General features: G+C 39.8%; 1 protein-coding gene across 1 annotated transcript in view; it reads left to right on the forward strand.

The window, feature by feature from the left end:
* Positions 1–227: 227 nt before the first annotated feature.
* mtnr1bb (melatonin receptor 1Bb) overlaps positions 228–24,545 on the forward strand; it is a 112,416-nt gene continuing 88,098 nt past the window's right edge. Inside the window, exon 1 of the mRNA XM_057820738.1 lies at positions 228–796. Within this exon, the coding sequence (XP_057676721.1) occupies positions 601–796 (196 nt within the window). The 5' untranslated portion in view covers positions 228–600. The remainder of the gene's footprint in view (positions 797–24,545) is intronic.

The following is a 24,545-nucleotide window of genomic DNA, read 5'->3' on the forward strand; positions in this document are numbered from 1 at the left end:
CCAACAATTTCAGATTCAAATTTAAAAGGGCAAGAAATATGCTGCGTTTCTGTGAATGTGACGTTGAGCTGGCATCGCTCAGCATGTTGGGAGATGCCAGGGCGCGCAAGCGAGAGAGAGAGAGAGAGAGAAAGAGAGAGAGCGCCTAAACCTATAAAGATGCGTGGGAGGTAGTGATGTGTTAGTGTTACTCGCGGGGTGTCTCCATGCGCACCTCAGCGGGAAGACTGTGCACGCACGCGTGTGTGAGGCGGGGGTGTTAGCGGGAAGGCTCGGTCGGGTGGGTTTTCCTCGGGGATGGCGTCACAACGGTTTGGACCCGGCATCCCTTTTGCTCCCGCTAGAGCGGCGGTAAAGAGGGAGACCCCTGTCTAAAAAAAAAAAGGAAAGCACGTAAGCAGTCCAGCTGAGGAGGAGGAAAGCGGGTGCGCTGTGGATGAATGACTTTTTGTGAGCAAAAGACCGGTGTAACTTTATGTAGGTCACACGTGAGCGCCTCCCTCTGCCTATCAAGTGTCTCGGTGAGAACAACAAGAGAAAGCAGCAGAAGAAGAAGGAAGGAGGAGAAAGTGGAGGCGCGGCGATGCTTGGCGGGACGTGATGCCCGACACTCTGGCGCTCCTCCGCAACCGCTCGGAGGAGCCGCGAGCCCCGACCGGCGAGGAGGGGGGCGGCCGGCCCGCCTGGGTCATCGGCATCCTGGCCAGCGTGCTCATCTTCACCACCGTGGTGGACGTGCTGGGCAACCTGCTTGTCATCATTAGTGTCTTTCGCAACCGCAAGCTGAGAAACGCAGGTAAGACGTCCTTAATTCCACTCACTGAACCGCTTTGGGATCTTTTACAACAGTGGTTAAGAAACTTTTTACAACAAGAAACGCCTGCATGGGGTAAAGTATCAACTAAAATGTATGAAGCTTAAAGTGAAATATGACTGAACTTTACTTAGGAAGTGATTCTTTTGCGTATTACTCGAAGGAACTCACGTTGAGTTTAACTCATAGGTTGCCATCGACTGCGCTTGACATTGAAATGATGGCAGTGAATGAACCTTAAAATGATTTGGACAATATTATCGTAAATGACGATAAAGATATCAGTGGGGAAAAATGTATTTTCAGAGGATGAAAAATGTTTGTCGGAAGTAGTCTTTTTTATACATAAATAAGTCAGGAAACAGAAGTTGTGTTTGTGAGTATGATGGAATGGGATTTTTATTCCCCCGGTAAAAGTATTTTGAGGAAATAAAATGTATTTTTTAAGAGTAAGCTGTGAAAAAATGATTTGTAGGACAAAAGAAAAAACTCTTGGCATAAAAGTGATGTTTTTCTTTTTTCTTTTTTTTTTTAATATTTGTGAAAAAAGAAATACACTTTTTTAGACAAAAAACAATGATAATCACTTTTTGGTTTGAGAGGGCAAAACTCATATTTTTGTGCAAAAATGCATTTTCTGCATAGAAAACCTCAGGTAAAATTCTTTTTTTTTTTGGTCTATTTATTTTACAATTCCAAAAAAAAATAGTCCAAAAAGTTCCCATTTTGAGACTTTACTATGCTGATTAAAGGTCCATTACTTATGTACAACCAATATGCATTTGAACCAAAGCCGTTCATCCTTTAGCCATCTCCATCAACCTTGTCACGTTTCACATTGTACTTGCAACTGACATCTATTTGTGCTTGTAACGCATGTGTTGCATTGTTACATAAGAGGAAGCGCTGGTAAATAGGCAACAGGGCGTGTGGGGGTTTTGCGCGTGTAGAACCCGTCAGCTCGCAATCAGAGCGAAACCTGTCAATTCCAGGTGATGTGATACACGCATAGCGTGCACCTGTTATAGGGGTGGAGTGTCCGCAGGCTAATTAAGCCTTGAGCAGCTATTATGATACCGTATTGACAGGATTGATCGATGGCCGCCCGCGCTACCGACTGCTCTTTTTCGCCAGTATAGCCACTCAGTCTGTGGCGACAGCTCAAAAAGCTTGCCAGGTGAAATTAGCTGAAAAGCTTGATGACATGCTTTCTAGGACAGTTATTCAACGTCCCTTCAACTCTAAATGGATTGGACGTCTAGCGCCGTCAATGGCACTGAAACATGAGCATTCATTTAAATGAATTGCATGTCTGTTCTTGTCAAGGGCAGAAAATTAGTTGTTGTTTTTTTTTTTTTAATGACCAGAGTGTTAAGAGAAAGCATAAAGGATATTTTTGTTTTTATTCATTCTAAATTTATTATTTTTATTAATTCGTTATTGTATTTCTCCTTTAAAATATATAGATAAATAATGATTAATAATTTATTATATAAAAGTCCCTCTCGCCCCTAATGGGGTGGTATCGGTGTCAACCTCAAGCTCGGGTCCCCTGCCAGAGGCATGGGAATTTGAGGGTTCTATGCAGCATGTTAACTGTTCCAAGGACTGCACACCTCTGGAATGATGCTTCAAATGTTGTTGCTGGGATTTGCTACAAGCATCCTGCCAGTTTACGGGTTACTGCCCCGAGTGCTCCCACTACCACGGGAACCACGCTAGCCTTCACCGTCCACATCCGCTCCAACTGCTCTTTCAGCCCTTGATACTTCTCCACCTTCTTGTGTTCCTTCTTCCTGATGTTGGCATCAACTGGAATTGCCACATCCAACACCGACACTCTCTTCTGCTCTTTGTCCACAACCACAATGGCTAGCCTGGAGTTGTTTTTCAATCTTAAAGCTGAAGTCCCACAGAACCTCAGCCTTGTTGTTCTCAGCGTCCTTCTGTGACGTGGCCCATTGGGATCTGGGCACTTCTAATGGTTACAGATGTTCCTTTATATTACGATGATCCAGCTAGCAACTTACACCCTGCTATGACATGCTGGACCTGTTAGAGCCTGTTCTTGTGAACTCCATCACAACTAAAGTAAAGACTTATGATGTATACATATACAATATCTGAAAGGCCAAATAATACACATGTATTCAGAGAATTCTTTATTTCATTTTTTTCATTATCATTTTTTTTCCGATTAATACCCTTTGCCTGATGCGCTTTCTTGGAAGTGTGGGGCATACCTCCATTTGCTAAGCTAAATGCGATCTTGATGTACATTTGTGTGGAACTATAGTTCACAACAATAGCAAAAAACTATTCTGTTCTTGCCGAAACTAGTAAAGCTATTTACAAGGCTATTACAATCTCTTGTACTCATTAAAATAAGACTTGCTGTTTTCTTGTGCAAGAAGTGGAATCGATCGAGAGCCAGGCGAGTGGGCCAAGTCCCAGCAGTGACGAAGCTGAGCGACTGGCAGAGGGGGTGTGGAAGTCGCGGAAGAAATGTGACGAAAAGAAGTGGTTGTGCCATAAAATATTGAACTAAACCACAGCAAATGCACATGTATGCTTTTAAATACTATTTTATTTGTGTACTGCTCGCTTGATTAAACTCCAAACCACTCACACACGGGCTCAAATACTCGATGTGGCGCGGGACGAGAAGCAATGTTGCTTCTCGCCGTGCTTTGATTGCATCATCACAAGAGGGCTACGGTTCTTCACACTATTCGGTGGTAAACTTTTGGTCTTTTAACCGAAACTGCAATTTTAGCTATTTTCGGCAAAAAGTTTTCAGCGCCGAAATTTTGGTCACATCTCAAATATATACACATATATTTACATATATATACTGTAGATACATATATATGATTTATATACATATATATATATATATTTGAGATCTGGCCTTCACAAATGGGGACATTACGTTTTAAGTCATTTCGGCTAAAATATTAACTCAAGTGTTGCCACGTATGTGGACGCCAAGTCGTTATGAGGTTAAGCCCCCCCCATTATAAAAATAGTAACAAAGTAAAAAAGTTAAATGTTGAACGAAAATAAGCCCCTTTCACACACATCAAAACACCGTTTACCTCCCGGGATTTAAACGTGTCGCCCTGATGCGTGAAAGCAATTACCTGGGTTGACTGACACAAAGATGACGCGGACATTTACCGAGTGGCATCTTGGTATAATGTCCGGGCCTTTCCCTGGAAGCGGTATGTGTAAATGCACGCGTTAAATTCCCTGGTAACAGCACGATGGCTGATCACGTAAATATCATGTCGAGCCGATCATCATTTCCTCTTTCTTCGCAGTAAGACGAAAAGCGGTAAACAAACATCGCAATTATTAACATGGCAAACTGTAAATAGCTAAATTAAACTGAAAACATCTAAATTAAATTATATTCTACTGGCTCTTAAAGCCGAGGATTAGAGCCTATTATCCATTTTTGGAAATGTGTGGTTTATTTTGTTGCCGATGCCGACTGTCCAGGTTATAAAATCGCGCCAGCTGCCCTCCCCGCACAGAGAGCGCCGAGTCGGCAACACGGTACGAGTTTGTGAAAGTGCGTGTCATTCCTGGGATAACTCTCCATGTCTGAAAGCAATGACTCGGGTTAATCCCGCATTACTTTACACGGTAATTTACCGGGATATATGTCTGAAAGGGGCTATAGAGTGCAAAACCTTTTGTTTCTCTCCCTATTTGTGCTGTCAGCCCCCAAATACTAATAACTTCACAGTAACAACTCTCTGGATCTAACTGTTTGCTAGTTTTCCTTTTTTGCCCGCCCCCCTCAAAAAAAAAGAAGCAACAATAAAAAACATATATATTTTTTTTTCAATCAACCACAAAAAAAATAAATACCAAAAAACTCAAATTGATTGATAAAATCAATTTATCGCTCGAGCCTACGTCTACTGCCATCAAGGGCAGTGAATGAGTTAAAACCATCCCCTGCTTCACATTCCCTCTTCTCCTTTTGCCTCGCCTCGCTTCACAAGCCCTCTGATCTACAAGGTGCAAAAATCCATTTTTTCCCCTCTCACAGTGCCCAACACACACACACTCCGATTTGTTTCTGCTCAGCTGGACACGAGGGAAGGTTCCGCGGCTCCCAAGGGACAAAAAGTCACATTTGTATAGTAAAAAGCTGCAATAAGGGAGTTACTTGTCACCTCTAGTCGTGATGAGCGATAATGTGTCATACTGAATACACAGCTGAAGTATGGTGATTGTTTACCATGGTCGTTATTTCAGTGCTACTACTGTTGGAAGAGTCAGAATGAAAATATGCTTTGTTCATAGTTCCACATACAGATACAATATTGCTTGTGTTCATTGGGTTGCAGTTGGCTTTAAAGTCATGTTGAGTCATGGGCTGGAAGATTTGAATCTAAATTATTAAGTTGGGTGGGGACTTTTTCCTAATGACTACAGAAAACAACTGACACAAATGAGTCAAAAGTTTTTTTATGGAATTTTTTCTTATTTCCAGTCCAAAAAAATCGAGCTGGAATGGATGGCTTTATTAACATTTTTCATCTGTCAAACAAATGAATAACATATATATATTAGGGCTGTCAAAATTATCGCGTTAACGGGCAGTAATTAATTTTTAAAATTAATCACGTTAAAATATTTGACGCAATTAACGCACATGCCCTGCTCAAACAGATTAAAATGACAGCAGTGTAATGGCCGCTTGTTACTTGTTTTTTGGTGTTTGGCACCCTCTGCTGGCGCTTGGGTCCAAAAGATTTTATGGGATTCAGGAGTGAGCATGGTGTGATTATTGACATCAACAATGGCGAGCTACTAGTTTATTTTTTGATTGAAAATTTGACAAATGTTAATAAAACAAAAACATTAAGAGGGGTTTTAATATAAAATTTCTATATCTTGTACTAACATTTATCTTTAAAGAACTACAAGTCTTTCTATCCATGGATCACTTTAACAGAATGTTAATAATGGCAATGCCATCTTGTTGATTTATTGTTATAATAAAGAAATACAGTACTTATGTACCGTATGTTGAATGTATATATCCATCTTGTGTCTTATCTTTCAATTCCAACAATAATTTACAGAAAAATATGGCATATTTTATAGATGGTTTGAATTGCAATTAATTGCGATTAATTACGATTAATTAATTTTTAAGCTGTAATTAACTCGATTAAAAATTTTAATCGTTTGACATCCCTGATATATATATATATATATATATATATATATATATATATATATATATATATATATATATGTGGAATATATATATATATATATATGGAAAGAAAATTAATTAATTGATTTCTCATCATGAATTATGATTATTACTTAAAAAACAAAAACAAAAAAAAACCACTTTTTTTCCCTTTGAAAAAAATTGTATACTTTCTTGTCAAAAACATTTTTTGCCAGTCCTAAAAAAAGAAAAATACTTTTGAAATCAATCAAAAATCAAAAGGTTTACTTGGCATCAAGGGGTTAATTAAGACAGCAATTTCTTGGAGGGAACAAATCAACTTCTTTCAATGAAGAGATGTTATTTTTTTGGGGTGATTTTCAGGCCTTTTCTTCCACATCATTCTTTACTTAATTCAAGAAAGTTTGGGTGAATGAAGACTCTTTCTTTGTTATTCAATGGTTGGATTTTTATGAATGGATGGAGTTCTTGATGAATGACTTTGGAGCACACAATCAGTTTTTGAGGAACGAAACGTCTTGCTTTTCTTGATGCTATTCTCAAGGTTGTACTGTATGTTTTGTTTGGTTCCACTCACCATCGCCCTGACCCATGTGGGGGCTTTGTTTGCAAGTCAAAAGAAACAAAAAAAAAGTCAAGTGAATTTCTTAAGGAAGGACAAAAAGATGTTGGCCTTCACCAGTGTCATTCAACTTGAATGCACAATTTAAAAAAACTCTGAGGCGGAACATACAGTGCTATTTTTTTTAAGAGGCATTACAGTAGGCGGCGCAGAGTTTTTAGCCACGCGTAGCTGGTTACGGCACGGCCCACTCGTCCATGAGGGTGAAGCCCTGCGCTCTCGGTGCATTTCAGGTGGGAAAGCACCTGATTGAAGGCCACTTGCTGTTGACGTGGGCAAATAGCATTTGATGATGATTCACTGTGGGCTTCGCTCTGACCTACAGTGCGTACTGTTAGCATAAGAATAGCTGTATGGAGGAAGTTAAGTAATGAAAAGCGGCCCACTGTGACCGAAGGTCTATTGTTACCGAGCTTACGGAATTTTGAATGATAAAGCATGAACGAGTGCTTTGAGATAGGGAAAATTATCTCCTATCATGATATTTTATATTACAAAATCTATATGCCACAATACATTTGTAACTATTTGATGAAAAAATTATACAATTATGATAGCTTCCCACCACTCATTAGCCTCTCACAAATGTTAAATGTATCAAGTAGTGCTGAAACCCAAAACTATCCAAAATAAATAGAACCAGTACTGTAGCATACATGTTAATGTTCAAATGTAAGGATATCAGATTATCTACTAGTAATTGTGACGAGTGGTTTTACCTTCAAGTCTGCTATATACAGTATTAAGTTAGAATAATATCATAAATAATAAATCTTTAAAATCGATATTAGAACAAACGGATTATGTCTTGATATTTTTAGGGCCCGAGCACCAACTGGCGCGAGAGCCCTATTGGAATGCAGAGGATTATTATTTCTTTTTCATAGCAAATGAAAATAGCCAATTTGAAGGCCTGAACATGCTCAAAAACCCACCAAAATTTGTACATACTAGTACATGCTGCTTCGCGTAAATTTTGAAAATTTTCCAACGTTGCAGAAAAAATGTAACAAAATGGCTCAGTGGCGCCCCCTTGAAATTTTCAAAAAGGCTTTTCCAAATAGGTTTTTTCAACGTAGATCGATGAAATTTGGGGAGTCAATACCTTGTGCAAAAGCACTCCAGAAAGTCTCTGCGCTCATGTTCTAAACCCAACAGGAAATCGGGTATTTGGCTTTGAATGTTAAAAAACATGCAATTTTAGTCGATAAACAGCATTCACGTATGAGATCATTGCACTTAGGCAGTTAGTTGGATCCTCCTCAAGATTGGTGAGACTGTTCATGAGACAAATGAGATGTTAAGTTATCAAAATGGTGAGTTTTCATTCACGGGTGTGACCTGAGCGGGGTACCAAAGTCGGGCGTTTTTTTCGCAACACTCCACATTTAGTAAATGACTAATAACTTTCTGATACAAGGTGCAATTTTTTTCAAATCTGGCAAGCATGAGAGGTATCCCAGCCTGAACACGAGTGCATTGAAATACTACCAATTAGGCATGGCGCCCCCTGGTGGGATCAGGAAACGCCCTTGCATACGAGAAAGGTTCTTCCTCCACTGACAAAAATCAACTGACCACAAACCTGCATCAGGGGAGCCCTAAGACATGTTTTCAGGCATCGGATGAAAAATATCGAGTTTTCGTTGAAGTGAATGGGTCAAAAAAGGATAGTGAAAAGACCCTCAGCATTTTGCCTCACAACAAATTTTGAACAGTCATAACTTGGCAGATATATAACATACTGTATCTGCGCCAAACTTCCCATGCTTGTTGAGTCATACCTTGAAGGGTCCTGTATGGGTCATTTGCATCAACTCTGTAGCACCAACTAATGACAACAGAAAGTCACTCATTTTACTTATACATTTCCAGTTATTTACAGATTAATCATTATCTTTGATCTTTGGAAAAGACCCAGATAGTGTTATTCTGTTTTTTTTTGTTGTTTTTTTTAAAATGAGATTTCTTCGGCGCGCTGCACAGCCCGAACCGTTTAACTGATAGGCACTGTTCGAATATTGAAACAAATTTTTCTAACGAGCCCGAAAAATTTTCCGTTTGGCCGTAAACACCGATTTTTGGACCAAGAAAAAAAAAAACAACTTTCCCATTCACTTTTAATGGGATGCGATGTTCAAATTTCCCATTCACTTCCAATGGAATTTACAATGCATTGATGCCATTGACAGCCATGTATGTCGAATCTAATGATGCCAATGTACTTGGATTCCATTGACGCATATGTAAGTCGATGCCATTGACGAACATGGACGTCCAAATTTCCCATTCATTTCCAATGTCATTCGCATTGCATTGACACAAGTACACAACTGCAAATGAGGGCTATGCACGTCCTTGCCATTGACGTCCATTTATGTCGATTCTATAGAGGCCAATGTACTTGGACTCCATTGACGCATATGTAAGTCGATGCCATTGACGACCATGGACGTCCAAATTTCCCATTCATTTTCAATGACAAAAAAACTAATGTCCCCAAATCAACTGGAAATGAACAGATATCAATAGGAAATGTCCCCCAAATGTCCTTGATTCCATTCACGCATATGGAAGTCGGTGCCATTGACGATCATGGACGTCTGAATTTTCCCATTTATTTTCAATGGCATTTACTTTGTTTAATGCTATTGACGGCCATGTTTGTTGATTCTATTGATACTAATGTACTTGGATTCCATTGACACAAATGTTAGTCGATGCCATTGACGGCCATGGATGTCCAAATTTCCTATACATTTTCAATGGCAAAAAAACAAATGTCCCCAAATCAACAGGAAATGACCAGATATCAATAGGACGTATCCCCCAAATGTCCCCAAATGACCTGATATGACCTGGAAATGTCCCCAAAATGTCCCCAAATCAACAGAAACTGACCTGTTATGACCAGGTCGTGTCCCCCAAACGTCCCCAAATCAACAGGAAGTGACCTGATATTGTTCCCGAAATGTTCCCAAACCATGTCCCAAAACCAACCTGGGCGGGGCTAAGATCTGTATCTCCACACAGCAAAGACCCAGAGTAATTTCTCCAGAAATTGCATTTTCTAGTTGTAGTTTGAAGACCTTTTGTAATACTATATTTTAAACTCCACGTCCACATTACCCTGTCTGTTGCCGTGACCAACCTTTGTTCGCCATTAAGCGGAAGTATATTTTTTTCAGGGACTTAGGCAGCTTACACAGCCACAGAATTTGGCACACTTTGTCAAATTGGCCCAATTAGAACCGAGTTTGCGTGACGAGTTGCGCCAAACTGCGAGGGCCTGTTCAGTCCTGCTTGCAGGGCTAGTCTTGTTTTGTTTTTTTCGTTTCAATTTTCTTGCATGCATTACTCATATACAATTGGCATGGGAGCCAGTTGGCTATTGAGTTGGCTATTGACTATTGAGTTGAGATAGGGACATCTTGAGGGCAATTGGTGGTCCTACTATGCCGTATTGAATCCCATCAATGTAGCAAGTCAGCGCAGATTGGGCACCATCTGCCCAAAATTTACACTGCCGGAAGAAGTCTCTTTATGGCAATAAGGACATCAGGCACGTAAAATGTTGATAGAAAGGTTTCTCACATTTTAGCAATATGTATCGTCATATCGTACAACACTAGCCTCAAAAGTAAAGGATAATGTTTCAATGCCATTAATGGCGATAAACGTCCAATCCATTTGAGCAGGATTGGACACAAATCGTAATTGTTCTTGGAGGTCAAAATGCGGCAGAATAACTGTTTCAAACCAAAACGGCCATACAAGGGCAAAAAGGCTGACCCGCATCTTTTGGATCATGGCTATATTTGTGAGTCTACACACAACAGACATGTCTACCAAATTTCATGTTGCTAAGTGACATCGGCTTCAGCGGCTGAATTCAAAAATAAAACTTTGCATTTTATGGCTAGTAATTGTAATAAAAAGGCCAATATAATCCAAAATGGCAGCCTTCCTGTGACATTGCTTCAGTTAAGCTAAATCATTGGCTGCCATTGACTGTGAAAGACGACTTAACCATTTGAACTGGAGTTCAGGCTGCGAATGAATGAATGTTAAGGTAATAAATCTCTATATTTGGAATGATCTTATTGATAGATTATTTTGTGATTCCTATTCCTCGCTTAGCCTATTGATTTGGAATAATTTCCTCAATAAAATAGCTGCAGCAGCCATGTCTACCGTCAGCGACTTGAAAATTTTTCAATTGTCTCTAAAGGATCAGACCCCAAATTGTCCATGACTGCGAACTTAAATGGTAAAATCAGCACAACATGAAATAAAATTGTATGACACAGCAAGAAACTTATAGATTTTATACAGGCCAATACATAATACGGTATTGCAGCCCTAGCGGCTTAGGTGCTCCAAAATGTGCGAGCACACGGCATGGGTCCGAATTTTTTGTTTTTTTTGTAAGGGCCGCCTTTGAAGGGGATTAGTGTCAAAGCCATCACACGTTAGTTGCTTCAAAGAGACTATTTATTTCAAATCTACAAGCACCCCCTTCTTCACTGCCCATCACAGCTACTTTTCCCCGAAGCTCTCAAGCGTCTTAGCATAATGCTTGAAAAAAAAACAACTTGAAACAAAAAGCGCCAAAGTAAACACATTGTAATGACCGATGGGGGAACTGAGGCTGCATACATCATCAAAATCTCCTTTGTTGTCAGGCATTTTCTCAAAACGTTACATTCATGCTCCAAGCTTTTCAAAAGTCGGCGCATTGCAAACAAAAAGCAATCTGAATCCCTTCACTGCAGACGTTATCATTATTGCAAGTCAAAACGACAGCAGAAAACGCTGAGAAAAATACTTTTGTTGTAAAACGTGGAATGATGTCACCAAGTCGAATTGTGAATACTTCTTCAATGCATATTTTTGAAATTCCCAGATGCCAGGCAAACACACTCGGATTGTAGCTGAAGGATAACTTTACTTTTGTTGTCAATTATTCATAACTTGGTAAACTAAAACAAAAGTCAGAACAAACTACTTTTCTTGGTTGGTTACAGTGGTGTCAGTAACACGTTACTGTAATCGCATTACTTTGTTTCAGTAACGAGTAATCTAACACGTTCATTTTCCAAACCAGTAATCTGATTAAAATTAGTTTCCTTAGTGTCTGTGTGTGACTATTTTGATATTGCCTCATAATATATGTAGAATGAAGACAATTGTAGTCATGTATGGAGAGCATTTCGAATAGAAAATGTTAGATAGGATCCCATCTTCTTACTACTACTATGGGTTCGTTTCCATGGTAACCGCTCACTGTTACTACCTGTTTTGGTCTCGAGTCACACGCGCTAAGTGTTTTGGGAAAGAGAAAGGTGTGACGAACGCGGGGTCCATATTTGAGCTGAGTGCGGCCACCTGTTGAGATGTGAGAGAGAATGTTGATCTGTGTGCGTCCTTGAATTTTTCCTTTATTCTGGAGGGTTCCAGCGATTGGTTGAAGCCGTTTCGTAGCTTTGCCGTTGCAACGGCAGGTACGCATCGCTCCATGTCGGCAAACATTCTTTACATCATATTCATGTTGTACATTTATGCCATGAGGTAAGTTGTAAGTCCGATTCAGTTTAAAATGCGTAGTTTCCGCAATGTTTTGCTGCTAAATTGACTGCGTGTGTGTACTGTGTACTTCTGGGTTGTGCGCGCGCATTCGCGCCTGCCCCCAACTTTGTGTTTATTGCACAATTCATTTGTGTGTTGTTGATTATTGCGCAGTCAATTTGCTTTGTTTTACATTGGCACTGAGATGTCATTAACCGTAACTCCTAAACCCTAACCCGAAGTTCAGATTTTTTTTACATTAGGCTTAATCTTTGAGTTAGCGGGGGTTTAATTAATCGGTGGAGTTGATTTCAACAAATTCCATGCAGTTTGTCAGTTATTTGTAAGTTTCAGGGCTCCTGAATGGATAAGCTAGCTCGGGTCAATGGTGGTTGAAATCAACTACATCGACGAATTAAATCCCCGCTAACTAAAACTTTTAATCTTCCTCTTTAAATTCAATTATCGGGGGGTCAATTACAAGTGATGACATTTTTTCTTGTTGTCATTTTTATGTTGAGGCAGCAAATGGAAAAAAATGGTAAAAAGTAACCATTAAATTACTTTTAACTTAGTTACTTTGACAATAAAGTAATCAGTAAAGTAACTGCAATACTTTTTGGAGGCATAATCAGTAATCAGTGATTAAATTACTTTTTCAAGTGATCTGTGACAACACTGGTTGGTTATCATTATCCAAGCGGTTCTTCCTTCAATATCAGTCATTACAATTTACATTGAGTGTATACTGCAATTTTTGGATCATAAGCTACTATTTTTCCCCCTACTGATCGTCCATTTCGGTTAATTGTACAGTCCAATGAGCTGCATGTTTTTGTGTGAATATCCCATAATGGAAATGTGGAAACCCACGGCTTATAGTCTAGTGCAGTCTATGTGTGAACAAATCGTTTTCTTGATCAATTTGGTGGGTGCAAAAATGATGGTAGCCATAGTAAAATACTGTCATAATACACGTTATCTTATCATCTGCTATCAGTCTGAAAAGCTACAGGAAGGCTTCCATTTGGGATTAATAGAGCCATTTTCTGGGGATACATCATAAAACATAGACGTTCACCCCCTGAAGCCAGTTTCACTGTGTAACATAACATTTAGTAGACATCTTTATCATGAGTAAATCAACAAAAATGTCTCCAAAACAAAACATGTTTCAAATGACACAGCAAGGCTGTGACCATTTTAAGACAATTTTCCAAAGGCTTTCCACAAACATTTTTTTGGAAAATTCAGCCCCTGAAGCCAGTGCAGTAACCTGAAATTTTAAGGCATACAGTGCTGGCCAAAAGTATTGGCGCCCCTGCAATTCTGTCAGATAATGCTCAATTTCACCCAGAAAATGATTGCAATTACAAATGCTTTGGTAGTAATATTTTCATTTACTAGTATTTTGCTTGCAGTGAAAAAAAACACAAAATAGAATGGAAATTTTTTTTAATCATTATCGTTTTACACAAAACTCCAAAAATGGGCCGGACAAAAGTATTGGCACCCTCAGCCTAATAAAGGACTTGGTAGCACAACCTTTAGACAAAATAACTGCAAACAACCGCTTCCGGTATCCTTCACTGAGTTTCTTACAATGCTCTGCTGGAATTTTAGACGATTCTTCTTTGGCCAACTGCTCCAGGTCTCTGAGATTTGAAGGGTACCTTCTCCAAACTGCAATTATCAGATCTCTCCACAGGTGTTCTATGGGATTCAGGTCTGGAATCATTGCTGGCCACTTTAGAAGTCTCCAGTGCTTTCTCTCAAACCATTTTCTAGTGCTTTTTGAAGTGTGTTATGGGCCCTGCTGGAAGACCCATGACCTCTGAGGGAGACCCAGCTTTCTCACACTGGGCCCTACATTATGCTGCAAAATTTGTTGGTAGTCTTTAGACTTCATAATGCCATGCACACTGTCAAGCAGTCCAGTGCCAGAGGAAGCAAAGCAACCCCAAAACATCAGGGAACCTCCGCCATGTTTGACTCTGGGGACCATGTTCTTTTCTTTGAAGGCCTTGTTTTTTTCCCCGTAAACTTTATGTTGATGCCTTTTCCCAACAAGCTCTACCTTTGTCTCATCTGACCAGAGACCATTCTTCCAAGAAGTTTTTGGCTTTCTCAGGTATGTTTTGGCAAACTCCAGTCTGGCTTTTTTATGTCTCAAAAGTGGGGTCTTACTGGGTATCCTGCCATAGAGTCCCTTTTCATTCAGATGCCGACGAATAATACAGGATGACACTGTTGTACCCTCGGACTGTAGGACAGCTTGAACTTTTTGGATAATAATAATAATAATACCTCAAACTTATATAGCGCTTTTTTGGACACTCAAAGACGCTTTACATAACATAACACAAAGACAAAATTAAGAATTAAGAGGTGGGAAAAGCTAGTTTGAACAGGTGGGTTTTTAGGAGTGATTTGAAGTTTTGTAATGAGTCCGAGTTCCTGATGGGTTTTGGGAGTGAGTTCCAGAGTGAGGGAGCAGCAGCGGCGAAGGCTCGGTCCCCCAAGGTTCGGAGTTTAGTGCGAGTGATGGGTGTGAGGAGATTAGAGTCGGCAGAACGTAGGTGGCGGGAGGGACAGTGCTGTTGTAGGAGGTCAGTGAGGTAGGAAGGGGCCAGATTATGCAGGGACTTGTAGGTGAGGAGGAGGAGTTTGTACTGAATTCGGTATGAGATTGGAAGCCAGTGAAGCTGTTGGAGGATGGGGGTGATGTGCTCTCTGGAGCGGGTGTGGGTGAGGAGGCGGGCGGCAGAGTTCTGGACGTATTGCAGCTTTTGGAGATGAGAAGATGGAAGACCATAGAGGAGGCTATTGCAGTAGTCAAGTCTGGATGTGATGAAGGCGTGAATGAGTATTTCAGCTGTGGCTTGGGAGAGGGAGGGACGGATGCGGGCGATGTTGCGGAGATGAAAGAAGGAGATTTTAGTGAGGTGGCTGATGTGTGATTGGTATGACAGTGTTGAGTCCATTATGATGCCAAGATTGCGTACGGAGGTGGAGGGGGTGACAAGGTGACCATCAATGAGGAGAGTGAGGTTCTGTACAGAGGGGAGGAGAGCTTTGGGTCCGGTGATGAGAAGTTCTGTTTTGTTACTGTTGAGTTTGAGAAAGTTATTGTCCATCCAGGTTTTTATGTCGGACAGGCAGTTTGAGATGTGAGAGAGAATGACAGGGGTGATGGATTTAGATGAAATGTAAAGTTGAGTGTCATCTGCATAGCAGTGGAAATTGAGTCCATGGTGGCGAATGATTTGACCGAGGGGAAGCATATAGATTATGAAGAGGAGGGGGCCGAGGACCGAACCTTGGGGGACACCATGGGTGACTGGAGAGGTGTGGGATTTATGGTTATTGATGGAGACGAAGTGGTGACGATCGGAGAGATAGGAGGTGAACCAGAGGAGTGCAGTGCCAGATATCCCTATTGACTGAAGACGGTGGAGGAGGATGTTGTGGTCAATGGTGTCAAATGCGGCAGAAAGGTCGAGGAGGAGGAGGATGGAGATGGAACCAGAGTCAGCGGCAAGGAGAAGATCATTGGTTACTTTGATGAGAGCTGTTTCAGTACTGTGGTGTGCGCGGAATCCAGATTGAAATGTTTCAAACATATGGGAGGAGTGGAGATGGTGCTGAAGTTGGGTTATGACGGATCGTTCCAGAATTTTTGAGAGAAGTGGGAGATTGGAAATGGGTCTGAAATTGTCCAGGTTGTCGGGGTTAAGGCCAGGTTTTTTCAGGAGGGGTGTGATGGTGGCGAGTTTGAGTGGGGAGGGGACTGAGCCAGTGGTGAGAGAGGTGTTTATGATGTTAATGATAAGAGGAATGAGAGTGGGAATACAGGTTTTAAGAAGAGAGGATGGTATGGGGTCGAGAATGCAGCTGGAGAAATTCATGGTTGAGATGAGTTTGAAGATGTCAGAGGGAGCAAGAGGAGAAAAGGAGGGAAAGCTGTGAGATGTTAGAGGTGGACTGTTAAGATCTGAGGAAGGAGAACTGAAGGAAGTGGATGCAAGTGAACTGTGTATAGTTTGGATTTTTGCATGAAAAGATGACAGAAAGTTTTTGCATTTGTCTGTTGTGAATGTGGCAGTGATATTGTCCTTGGGTTTGGTGAGTTTTGCGAAAGTGGAGAATAAGGTACGGGGGTTGGAAGAGTTAGAGTGAATAATTTGAGAATAGAAATTGGAACGGGCTGTTTTGAGTGCAGAGTTGTAAATATTGACAATGTGTTTGTAGGCTTAAAAACTGTTAAAAATGTTAGTCGAGGTTCTTTATCCACCATCCGTACAATCTTTTGTTGAAATCTCAGGTCAATTTTTCTTTTCTGTCCACATCTTGTTAGGTTAGCCACCATGCCATTGGCTTTAGACATATTGATGACACTGAGCACGGTAGACATAGGAACATTTAGGTCTTTGGAGATGGATTTGTAGCCTTGAGATTGCCCACGCTTCCTTACAATTTTGCTTCTCAAGTCCTCAGACAGTTCTTTGGTCTTCTTTCTTTTCTATGTTCAATGTGGTACACACAAGGACAAAGGACAGAGGTTGAGTCAACTTAATCCATTTTAACTGGCTGCAAGTGTGATTTAGTTATTGCCACCACCTGTTATGCACCACAGGTAAGTAACAGCTGCTGTTAATTACACAAATTATAGAAGCATCACATGATTTTTCAAAGGGTGCCAATACTTTTGTCCGGCCCATTTTTGGAGTTTTGTGTAAAATGTAGGGTTGTCAAACGATTAAAATTTTTAATCGTGTTAATTACAGCTTAAAAGTTAATTAATCGGAATTAAACGCAATTAATCGCAATTCAAACCATCTATAAAATATGCCATATTTTTCTGTAAATTATATATTCTGTAAAATAAATTGTTGGAATGGAAAGATAAGACACAAGATGGATATATACATTCAACATACGGTACATAAGGACTGTAGTGGGCATTTCACTCTACTGTCATTTAAATCTGTCTATGCTGTCCTCACTCCGAAGCGTCTACTTTTTCCAAAGCTAGACAGCTAGTGAACGACACCTTAATAATCAGACTTCTTCCTTTTTCATCTGATTTATTAATAAAATGGCCTCAAACCATTGTCCTCTTTAGACCGTCGTAAAACTACAAAAAAAAAAAGTACACAAGCATTGCATTAGCAACAACGTTAGCTTAGCACGCTATACAGTTTCACTAAACATAAACAAAAAGCGTCTCATACAAAAAATATAACATTTCGCTTACGAACATAATATGTACATTCTTTAAAACAACCATACTTACGGACAAATCTTGTCCAAGGATCATATAAGCACAACATTACAACGCAGGCGTCAGCCCGAGACGTCGTGCAGCCATATTGAACTGGCAAGAAAACAATAAACCATGTCGCAAAGCGACCACAAGAGTTTGCTGTTGGACAGCACAAAAAGCCCTGCTGTAAAACTTACCAAAAGGCAGAATACTGTCTAAGCGGGACATGTGCGTTAATTGCGTCAAATATTTTAACGTGATTAATTTAAAAAATTAATTACCGCGTGTTATAATTTAGACAGCCCTAGTAAAATGCTAATGATTTTATTTTTATTTTTTTTGGGGCAAGCAAAATAAATGAAGATATTAATACCAAAGCATTTGTAATTGCAATCATTTTCTGGGAGAAATTGAATATTATTCAACAGAATAACAGGGGTGCCAATACTTTTGGCCAGCACTGTATCTATCATGTGTACACCTCCAAAAAATGTCTTCAGAAGCCATGCTCTAAATGGTCAAGGGCACCCGGTTTGCTTCAAAGCAGCCATTTTGGTTTGAAACAGTTGTTTGACCTTGACCTTGAAGAAAAAATTAACCACATATTTTGTTCAATTGTGATTATGCACAACCAGAATTTAACAGCTATCGCCGTCAGTGACACTGGAAAAACGATCATTCAATGCCATCCCTCCCAGTTCAAAAGGAATTTACATTTAATAGGTTCCAACCGCCAAATCCGAGACTTCCCGTCCGACATTTACGTGCTGCCGAGACGCTCTGCTTGACGCCGTGTTTTCAAATGTTTGATGCGCTGCGGGAAGCATTCGCCTGAGTCGAATGGATCGACGCATTCCGCGAATTCACATTTTAAAAAAAGGCAGAGTGAGAGAGAGAGACTTACATTTGTAAGGCAACGCAACTTCTCGGTTAATTTGACACCGGAGCCGCTTAATCCGCCGTGTCTCTCTGGTCCAACGAGTACGGGGGAGAGGGGGGTAGGGAGTTGGGATTTCGGCATCTTGTTCAAAGACACGTTTGCGAGGAATCCTCCCGAGCTTCCTCACGTCCATACCAATTACATACATCGTTTGTCATTCCGCTACGTGACGTGCTAGACGGCTTGTAAATGAGAGCGCCGAGGCGGGGCGGGAGCTCGCGGTCGCTATCGGGCCTTGGAGCACAAACAACAGACACAAGAGGAAGGCGGTTTCAAATAATCAAAAAGGAAATGAAAAAAATGTCACAGGCTTTCAACAAAAAAAAAATCAATTTCTCCCAACATGAAAGCGAGACACTAAGGTGTGTTTTATCACCAATGGGAGCGAGACACTAAGGTGTTTTTTATCACCAATGGGATTGTCATAGTGTCGCAATGCACAATACATGCTAAGGTTTTAGGTGTTTGAATTGCATCGCTCGGTTCAAAGTCAGATTTAAAGACTTTTATAAGATGTACAATACTTTTGTCACGATACTAACATTTTCTATTCAATAATGATACTCAAAAAAATATGTGTTTTCCCTGAATTCTTTATAGACATGGATGTAAAACAGTCTCGATTATTGGTTAAGAGCAAAAAACGTGCAGTTAGCACTTATTTTACGTAAATATGTCGAAGTACGATGCTAATCTGTGAGTCGATGTTTGCGTTTTTGACAATACATTAAAAACAATGATAATAAAATATAGAACGTATCACCGTATGGCTCTTAGAAACTACATTAAAACTCTTTAAATTAGTTAATTGGACTTCAGAGACACCAAAATTCTGGCGACCTGTGGTCGTGTAATAATAAATAACTGAGTATCGATACTTTTGAAATAAAATATCATATCCAGATACAAAATTTCAGTATAAATAGTTTTCAACATTTTTTGACTGTTTTACATCCATGTCTGTTAGTCAATGTGGTTGCCGCCATATGTAAACAGAGCTTTTCCGGTGAAAATTCTTGTGAATAAATCCCTAAATCCCTGAATTCTTCATAGATATGGACGTAAAACAGTCTCGATTCTTGGTTAAGAGCAAAAAAAAAAAAAAAAAACGTGCAGTTTGCATTTATTTTACGCATATATGTCGAAGTACGATGCTGGTCTGTCAGTCAATGTTTGCGTTTTTGATAAAAATAAATAATAATAAAATATAGAACATATCACCATATGGCTCTTAGAAACTACATTAAAACTCTTTAAATTAGTTTAATAGACTTCTTCAGTGACACCAAAATTCTGGTGACACGTGGTCGTGAAATAACAAATAACTGAGTATCGATACTTTTGAAATAAAATATCATGTCCAGATACAACATTTCACTATCAATACTTTTTAATATTTTTGACTACCCTCGGTGGAAACCAGACCTGAATGTGCATTTGCCAACCCAGAATTGACAGGAATTCTAATCAGTTTCACTGAATTATCAAGACTAGTGATGCCCGATAATGCATTTTTCAGCCGATACCGATAACCGATAATTTCCTCCTCGTTCCAACCGATAACCGATAATGTCAAGCCGATAATTTTATTAAAGATTTATGTAAAATTTTAAAGTATACACAAGAGAAAATATTGCTGTGCAAAAATAATATTGCTCTTTTTTTTTCAACATCAAATGTGAACAAGTAGTAGTAGTAGTAAATTCCAACATCTAAATAAAGACAGATTGTCTGACATTGTGTAATGGTAAACTTCTGGCAACAATTACTTACAGAGTAAATACATAAATTGCACAAAAATGGCTTTAAAAGTATGCCATTCCTAAAGTATAACATTACTACACAGCAAAAACACAGCTCCTTAAGACTAGTTAAAGTCCCTTGTTTTCAGTGTAAATCTATTGGAAATAAGTTAAATTAACTGCCAGCACTTCAAGTATATTTCACTCAGATTTCTTGAAGAAAAATGGCCAGCTGAAAATAAGATTAACAGCCTTATTTTAAGCAATAAATTATTATACATAATCCTAAAAAAAAAAAAAAAAAAAAACTTGTCAGAAATGTTCTTTATTCAAGAATATGTATGGTTCAAAACATTATTTGAAAGCAATTTTTTCTTGATTTAGGTGAAAATGACCTTATTTTTTTAGATGTTTGGGCTTAATAAGAACAAATTGCAATATTTAGTTCAAGTAAGTGGAATAATCTGGCGCATTCAACTAGTCTTCAACACTCAAACAAGATGGGGAAAATTATTTGACTAGATTTAAGAAGAATGATCTGATTAAGACGTCATAAATTTAAAGCGTACTGAATGCATTACTGACTGGATGACTTCTTTGTGTCGTTTGGTGCATGTTACAGTTATCAACTAACCACTGTGCCGTCATGATAAACATGGTTTGTTGACATCACCTGTGTAAATGTCCGTGGTAAAACTGATGTGATCGGCATGTCTTTCACGAAGAATCGTGGTCGTATAAACTGCATTATTTTTTCATCCAGGGATTTGGCTATCGGGTCATTTCGGGAATTTCCTCCCGCCTGTGCCCTTCAGTCCGCCCGGCTGCCAAATTAGCACCCGCGCCAGGCCTCTGTCTTGAACCGGAGTGGCGGCGGCAGCTAAGTTCGTACCGGATATCCGCCCGCCCCGGCCGGCTCGCTGCGGCGCATTCGGTGCATGACTCTGCTCTCATCCTTTACCCGCCTAGGGCAAGGCGGCGGCGGCCTGCCGGACCGGCGGGCTCCGTCGGAAGACAGCTACTTGTCAACTATCGATCTCGTGAGGTGTTTAGCCATAGATGGGAGTTTACCACTCGCTTTGGGCTGCATTCCCAAACCCCCCGACTCCAGGAGGACCGCAGCGTCTCTGTATCGTCACAAGCCCTGTAGCTTCCTTTATAGTTTATTTGTTAACAATAGCTTTAGCATTCATGCTAGCAGCAGCCTCATATTCGTTCCAAAAATCATTGTGATGCAGTTTTAAATGGCTGCTGGGTTAGTGCTAGTGGTGTTCAATGAGGACGCTTTCTTTAGGCCTTGAGGAACTGTTTTGTAGATGGCGAGAGCATCGTTTATTTCATTTCACACACGGGAAAAGCAACGCACGCTAGTGAGAGCGCCTCAACAGTGTCAACACTGATGTGTAACACCGCCTACTCTATGACGCCGTACTCCTAAACCCCTCCTCCCACAGGGACTTCAGAGAGGGGAGGGGTTGAGCAGGCGGCAGTGAAGAAGTGGAGAAAACTGCTTGGTTGCGCACATTTGGAGGCTAAATCAAGTATATAATTATCGGATTGCATTATCGGTTGATTTTTTTATTATCTGTATTATCTGTGTGACGTCATAATTGCCATTATCGGCCGATAATTATCGGTAGCCGATATTATCGTGTATCTTTAATCAAGACCCACTGGTTGCCATTCTTCAGTAATCAGCAGTAGATCAATAGTAGGTTACAAAAATGCAGCCATTTCTCTGAGAAACCTCTCAATGTGTCATTGTAGGCCGAGCTCATAACTAAAATGGTGTATGGCTGTCATCTACTGGGTAGTTATATGTCGGTAAAATTGTCAACAAGTCAGGATGTGCCCTGATCCGATCACGTGATCAGCGATCAGGCCTCATCACATCATTTTCAGAGGATTGCAATCAGGTGAAAAAGATCAGGTCATAGACTTCATAACGATATTGACGGGACACGGGGCCGAATAATAGGGGACCTGCATTGTTGGCGTCGCCTTCAAAGCTGACCGAGTGGAATCACAGCTTTTTTTCGATGAAAATTCTTGTAAAAATTCTTGTGAATGAATGCTTAAATCCCTGAATCCTTTATAGATATGGACACAAAACAGTCTCGATTCTTGGTTAAAAGCAAAAAAAAAACAAAAACGTGCAGTTAGCATGTATTTTACGTAAATATGTCGAAGTACGATGCTAGTCTGTTAGTCAATGTGGCGACCGCCATATGTAAACAGATCTTTTCCGGTGAAAATTCTTATAAATAAATGCTTAAATCCCTGAATTCTTTATAGATATGGACGTAAAACAGTCTCGATTCTTGGTTAAAAGCAACAACAACAACAAAAAAACGTGCAGTTAGCATTTATTTTACTAAAATATGTAGAAGTACGATGCTAGTCTGTCAGTCAGTGTGGTGGCCGCCATATGTAAACAGAGCTTTTCCGGTGAAAATTATTGTGTATAAATGTTTAAATCCCTGAATTCTTTATAGATACGTAAAACAGTCTCGATTGTGGGTTAAGAGCAAAAAAAAATAAATTTGTGCAGTTGGCATTTATTTTATGTAAAAATGTCAAAGTACGATGCTAGTCTGTCATTTAATGTGGCGGCCGCCATATGTAAACAGAGCTTTTCCGGTGGAAATTCTTGTGAATAAATGCCTAAATCCCTGAATTCTTTATAGAATTGACTGACAGACTAGTACTATTGTACTTTGACATTTTTTAATAAATGCTAACTGTACGTTTTTTTTTTTTTTTTTTTGCTTTTAACCAAGAATCGAGACTGTTTTACGTCCATGTCTGTTAGTCAATGTGGTTGCCTCCAAATGTAAACAGAACTTTTCTGGTGAAAATTCTCGTGAATAAATGCTTAAATCCCTGAATTCTTTATAGATATGGACGTAAAACAGTCTCGATTTTTGGTTAAAAGCAAAAAAAATATATATATATATCCAGATAGCATTTATTTTACGTAAATATGTCGAAGAATTATGCTAGCCCGGTAGACGATGTGGCGGCAGCCTTACAACAAAGAGCTTTTTACGTTGAAAATTCTTTTGAAAAAACGAAAAATAAAATAATTACCTTGAATCCTCAAACAAAATCACTCCCGAGACAATCCTCCCTGCTTGTATGTGGTACAGCTTTCGTACTTTTTCAACATAAATCCGGCGTTGGATCATTGCATGTGTTGCTGCGACCGACAGCGAATAACTGAAGCGTATTGTGGGCTGGCCCCCTACTTGAAGGCTTGGCGCAGTGAAGGTCAAATCTGACCCATCAATATCATTATGGAGTCAATGATCAGGTCTTTAAAGGGAACTCGGACTTAAAGACTAGTAGGCTCTAATAAGCCAGTCTCTTTTACGAAAATATGTTATTAGAAACAAATAAAATATTGCCATTGATTTAAAAATCTATAACATTTAGTACATGTTTTGACCTACGGAGGGCGCCATGTTTTATGGACGCTCAGGGTGATGACGTAGATTGTCACTGTCACTCGACGAATACTACCGGGTAACTGCAATTGCTTCTGCACGGCGAGACGTCCAACACATGCGCTAATCGGTTAAAAACGGTAAGTACTTACTATCTGTGTTTGTATCGAGTCTTTTATTACCTTATCATTGCCTCAAAATACTCTTTGCATGTGTTTCCCTCTCATACTTTTAAGCATTGTGGTTTCTTGTGGTAGCTCTAAAGCAGATTGTTGTTCTGTTGACAACATTAGTCACGTAGCATATGTAAACCACTCTAATTTGATATTACTACGTTTAAGTATTTTCTTAAAGCATCTTTCTCTCTGTATGCATCCAAACAAAACAAGCTGAAAGCGCACGGTAGTACTTTGGGTGTCAAACTGGCCTCTTGTAGGACGTTTTGCCGGTGTAGCACATTTTGGCATTTCACTTTTTTTTTCCTACTCTCGTCTCGTTTCATCCCGTCTTTCCTGTTCAGTTTGCTATTGCTGCTCATTTTGTGAAATATCGACAGTGCTGTCCAAGGGCGTAGGTTTGGTCTCAATATTGGTAGGGACGATATACAGTGCCCTCCATAATTATTGGCACCCCTGGTTAAGATGTGTTTTTTAGCTTCTAATATTTTTTTTATTCAATAATATGGGGGCCTTGGCGGTCCGACCCCCGGCTAATAATTGTGACACACATTATTTGATGTCAAATAATTATTTCTTTATGTGGGATTTTTTCCCCACTGAATAAATGCACTTGTATTGAAGGTTGGATTTTTCTCTTTTTTTTCCCCATTAAGGTCCCATATTATTTGAATTTTAAAAAATTATTAGAAGCTAAAAAACACATCTTAACCAGGGGTGCCAATAATTATGGAGGGCACTGTAACA

This window comes from Corythoichthys intestinalis, chromosome 18 (genome assembly GCF_030265065.1).
Source record: "Corythoichthys intestinalis isolate RoL2023-P3 chromosome 18, ASM3026506v1, whole genome shotgun sequence".
Classification (NCBI taxonomy): Eukaryota; Metazoa; Chordata; class Actinopteri; order Syngnathiformes; family Syngnathidae; genus Corythoichthys; species Corythoichthys intestinalis.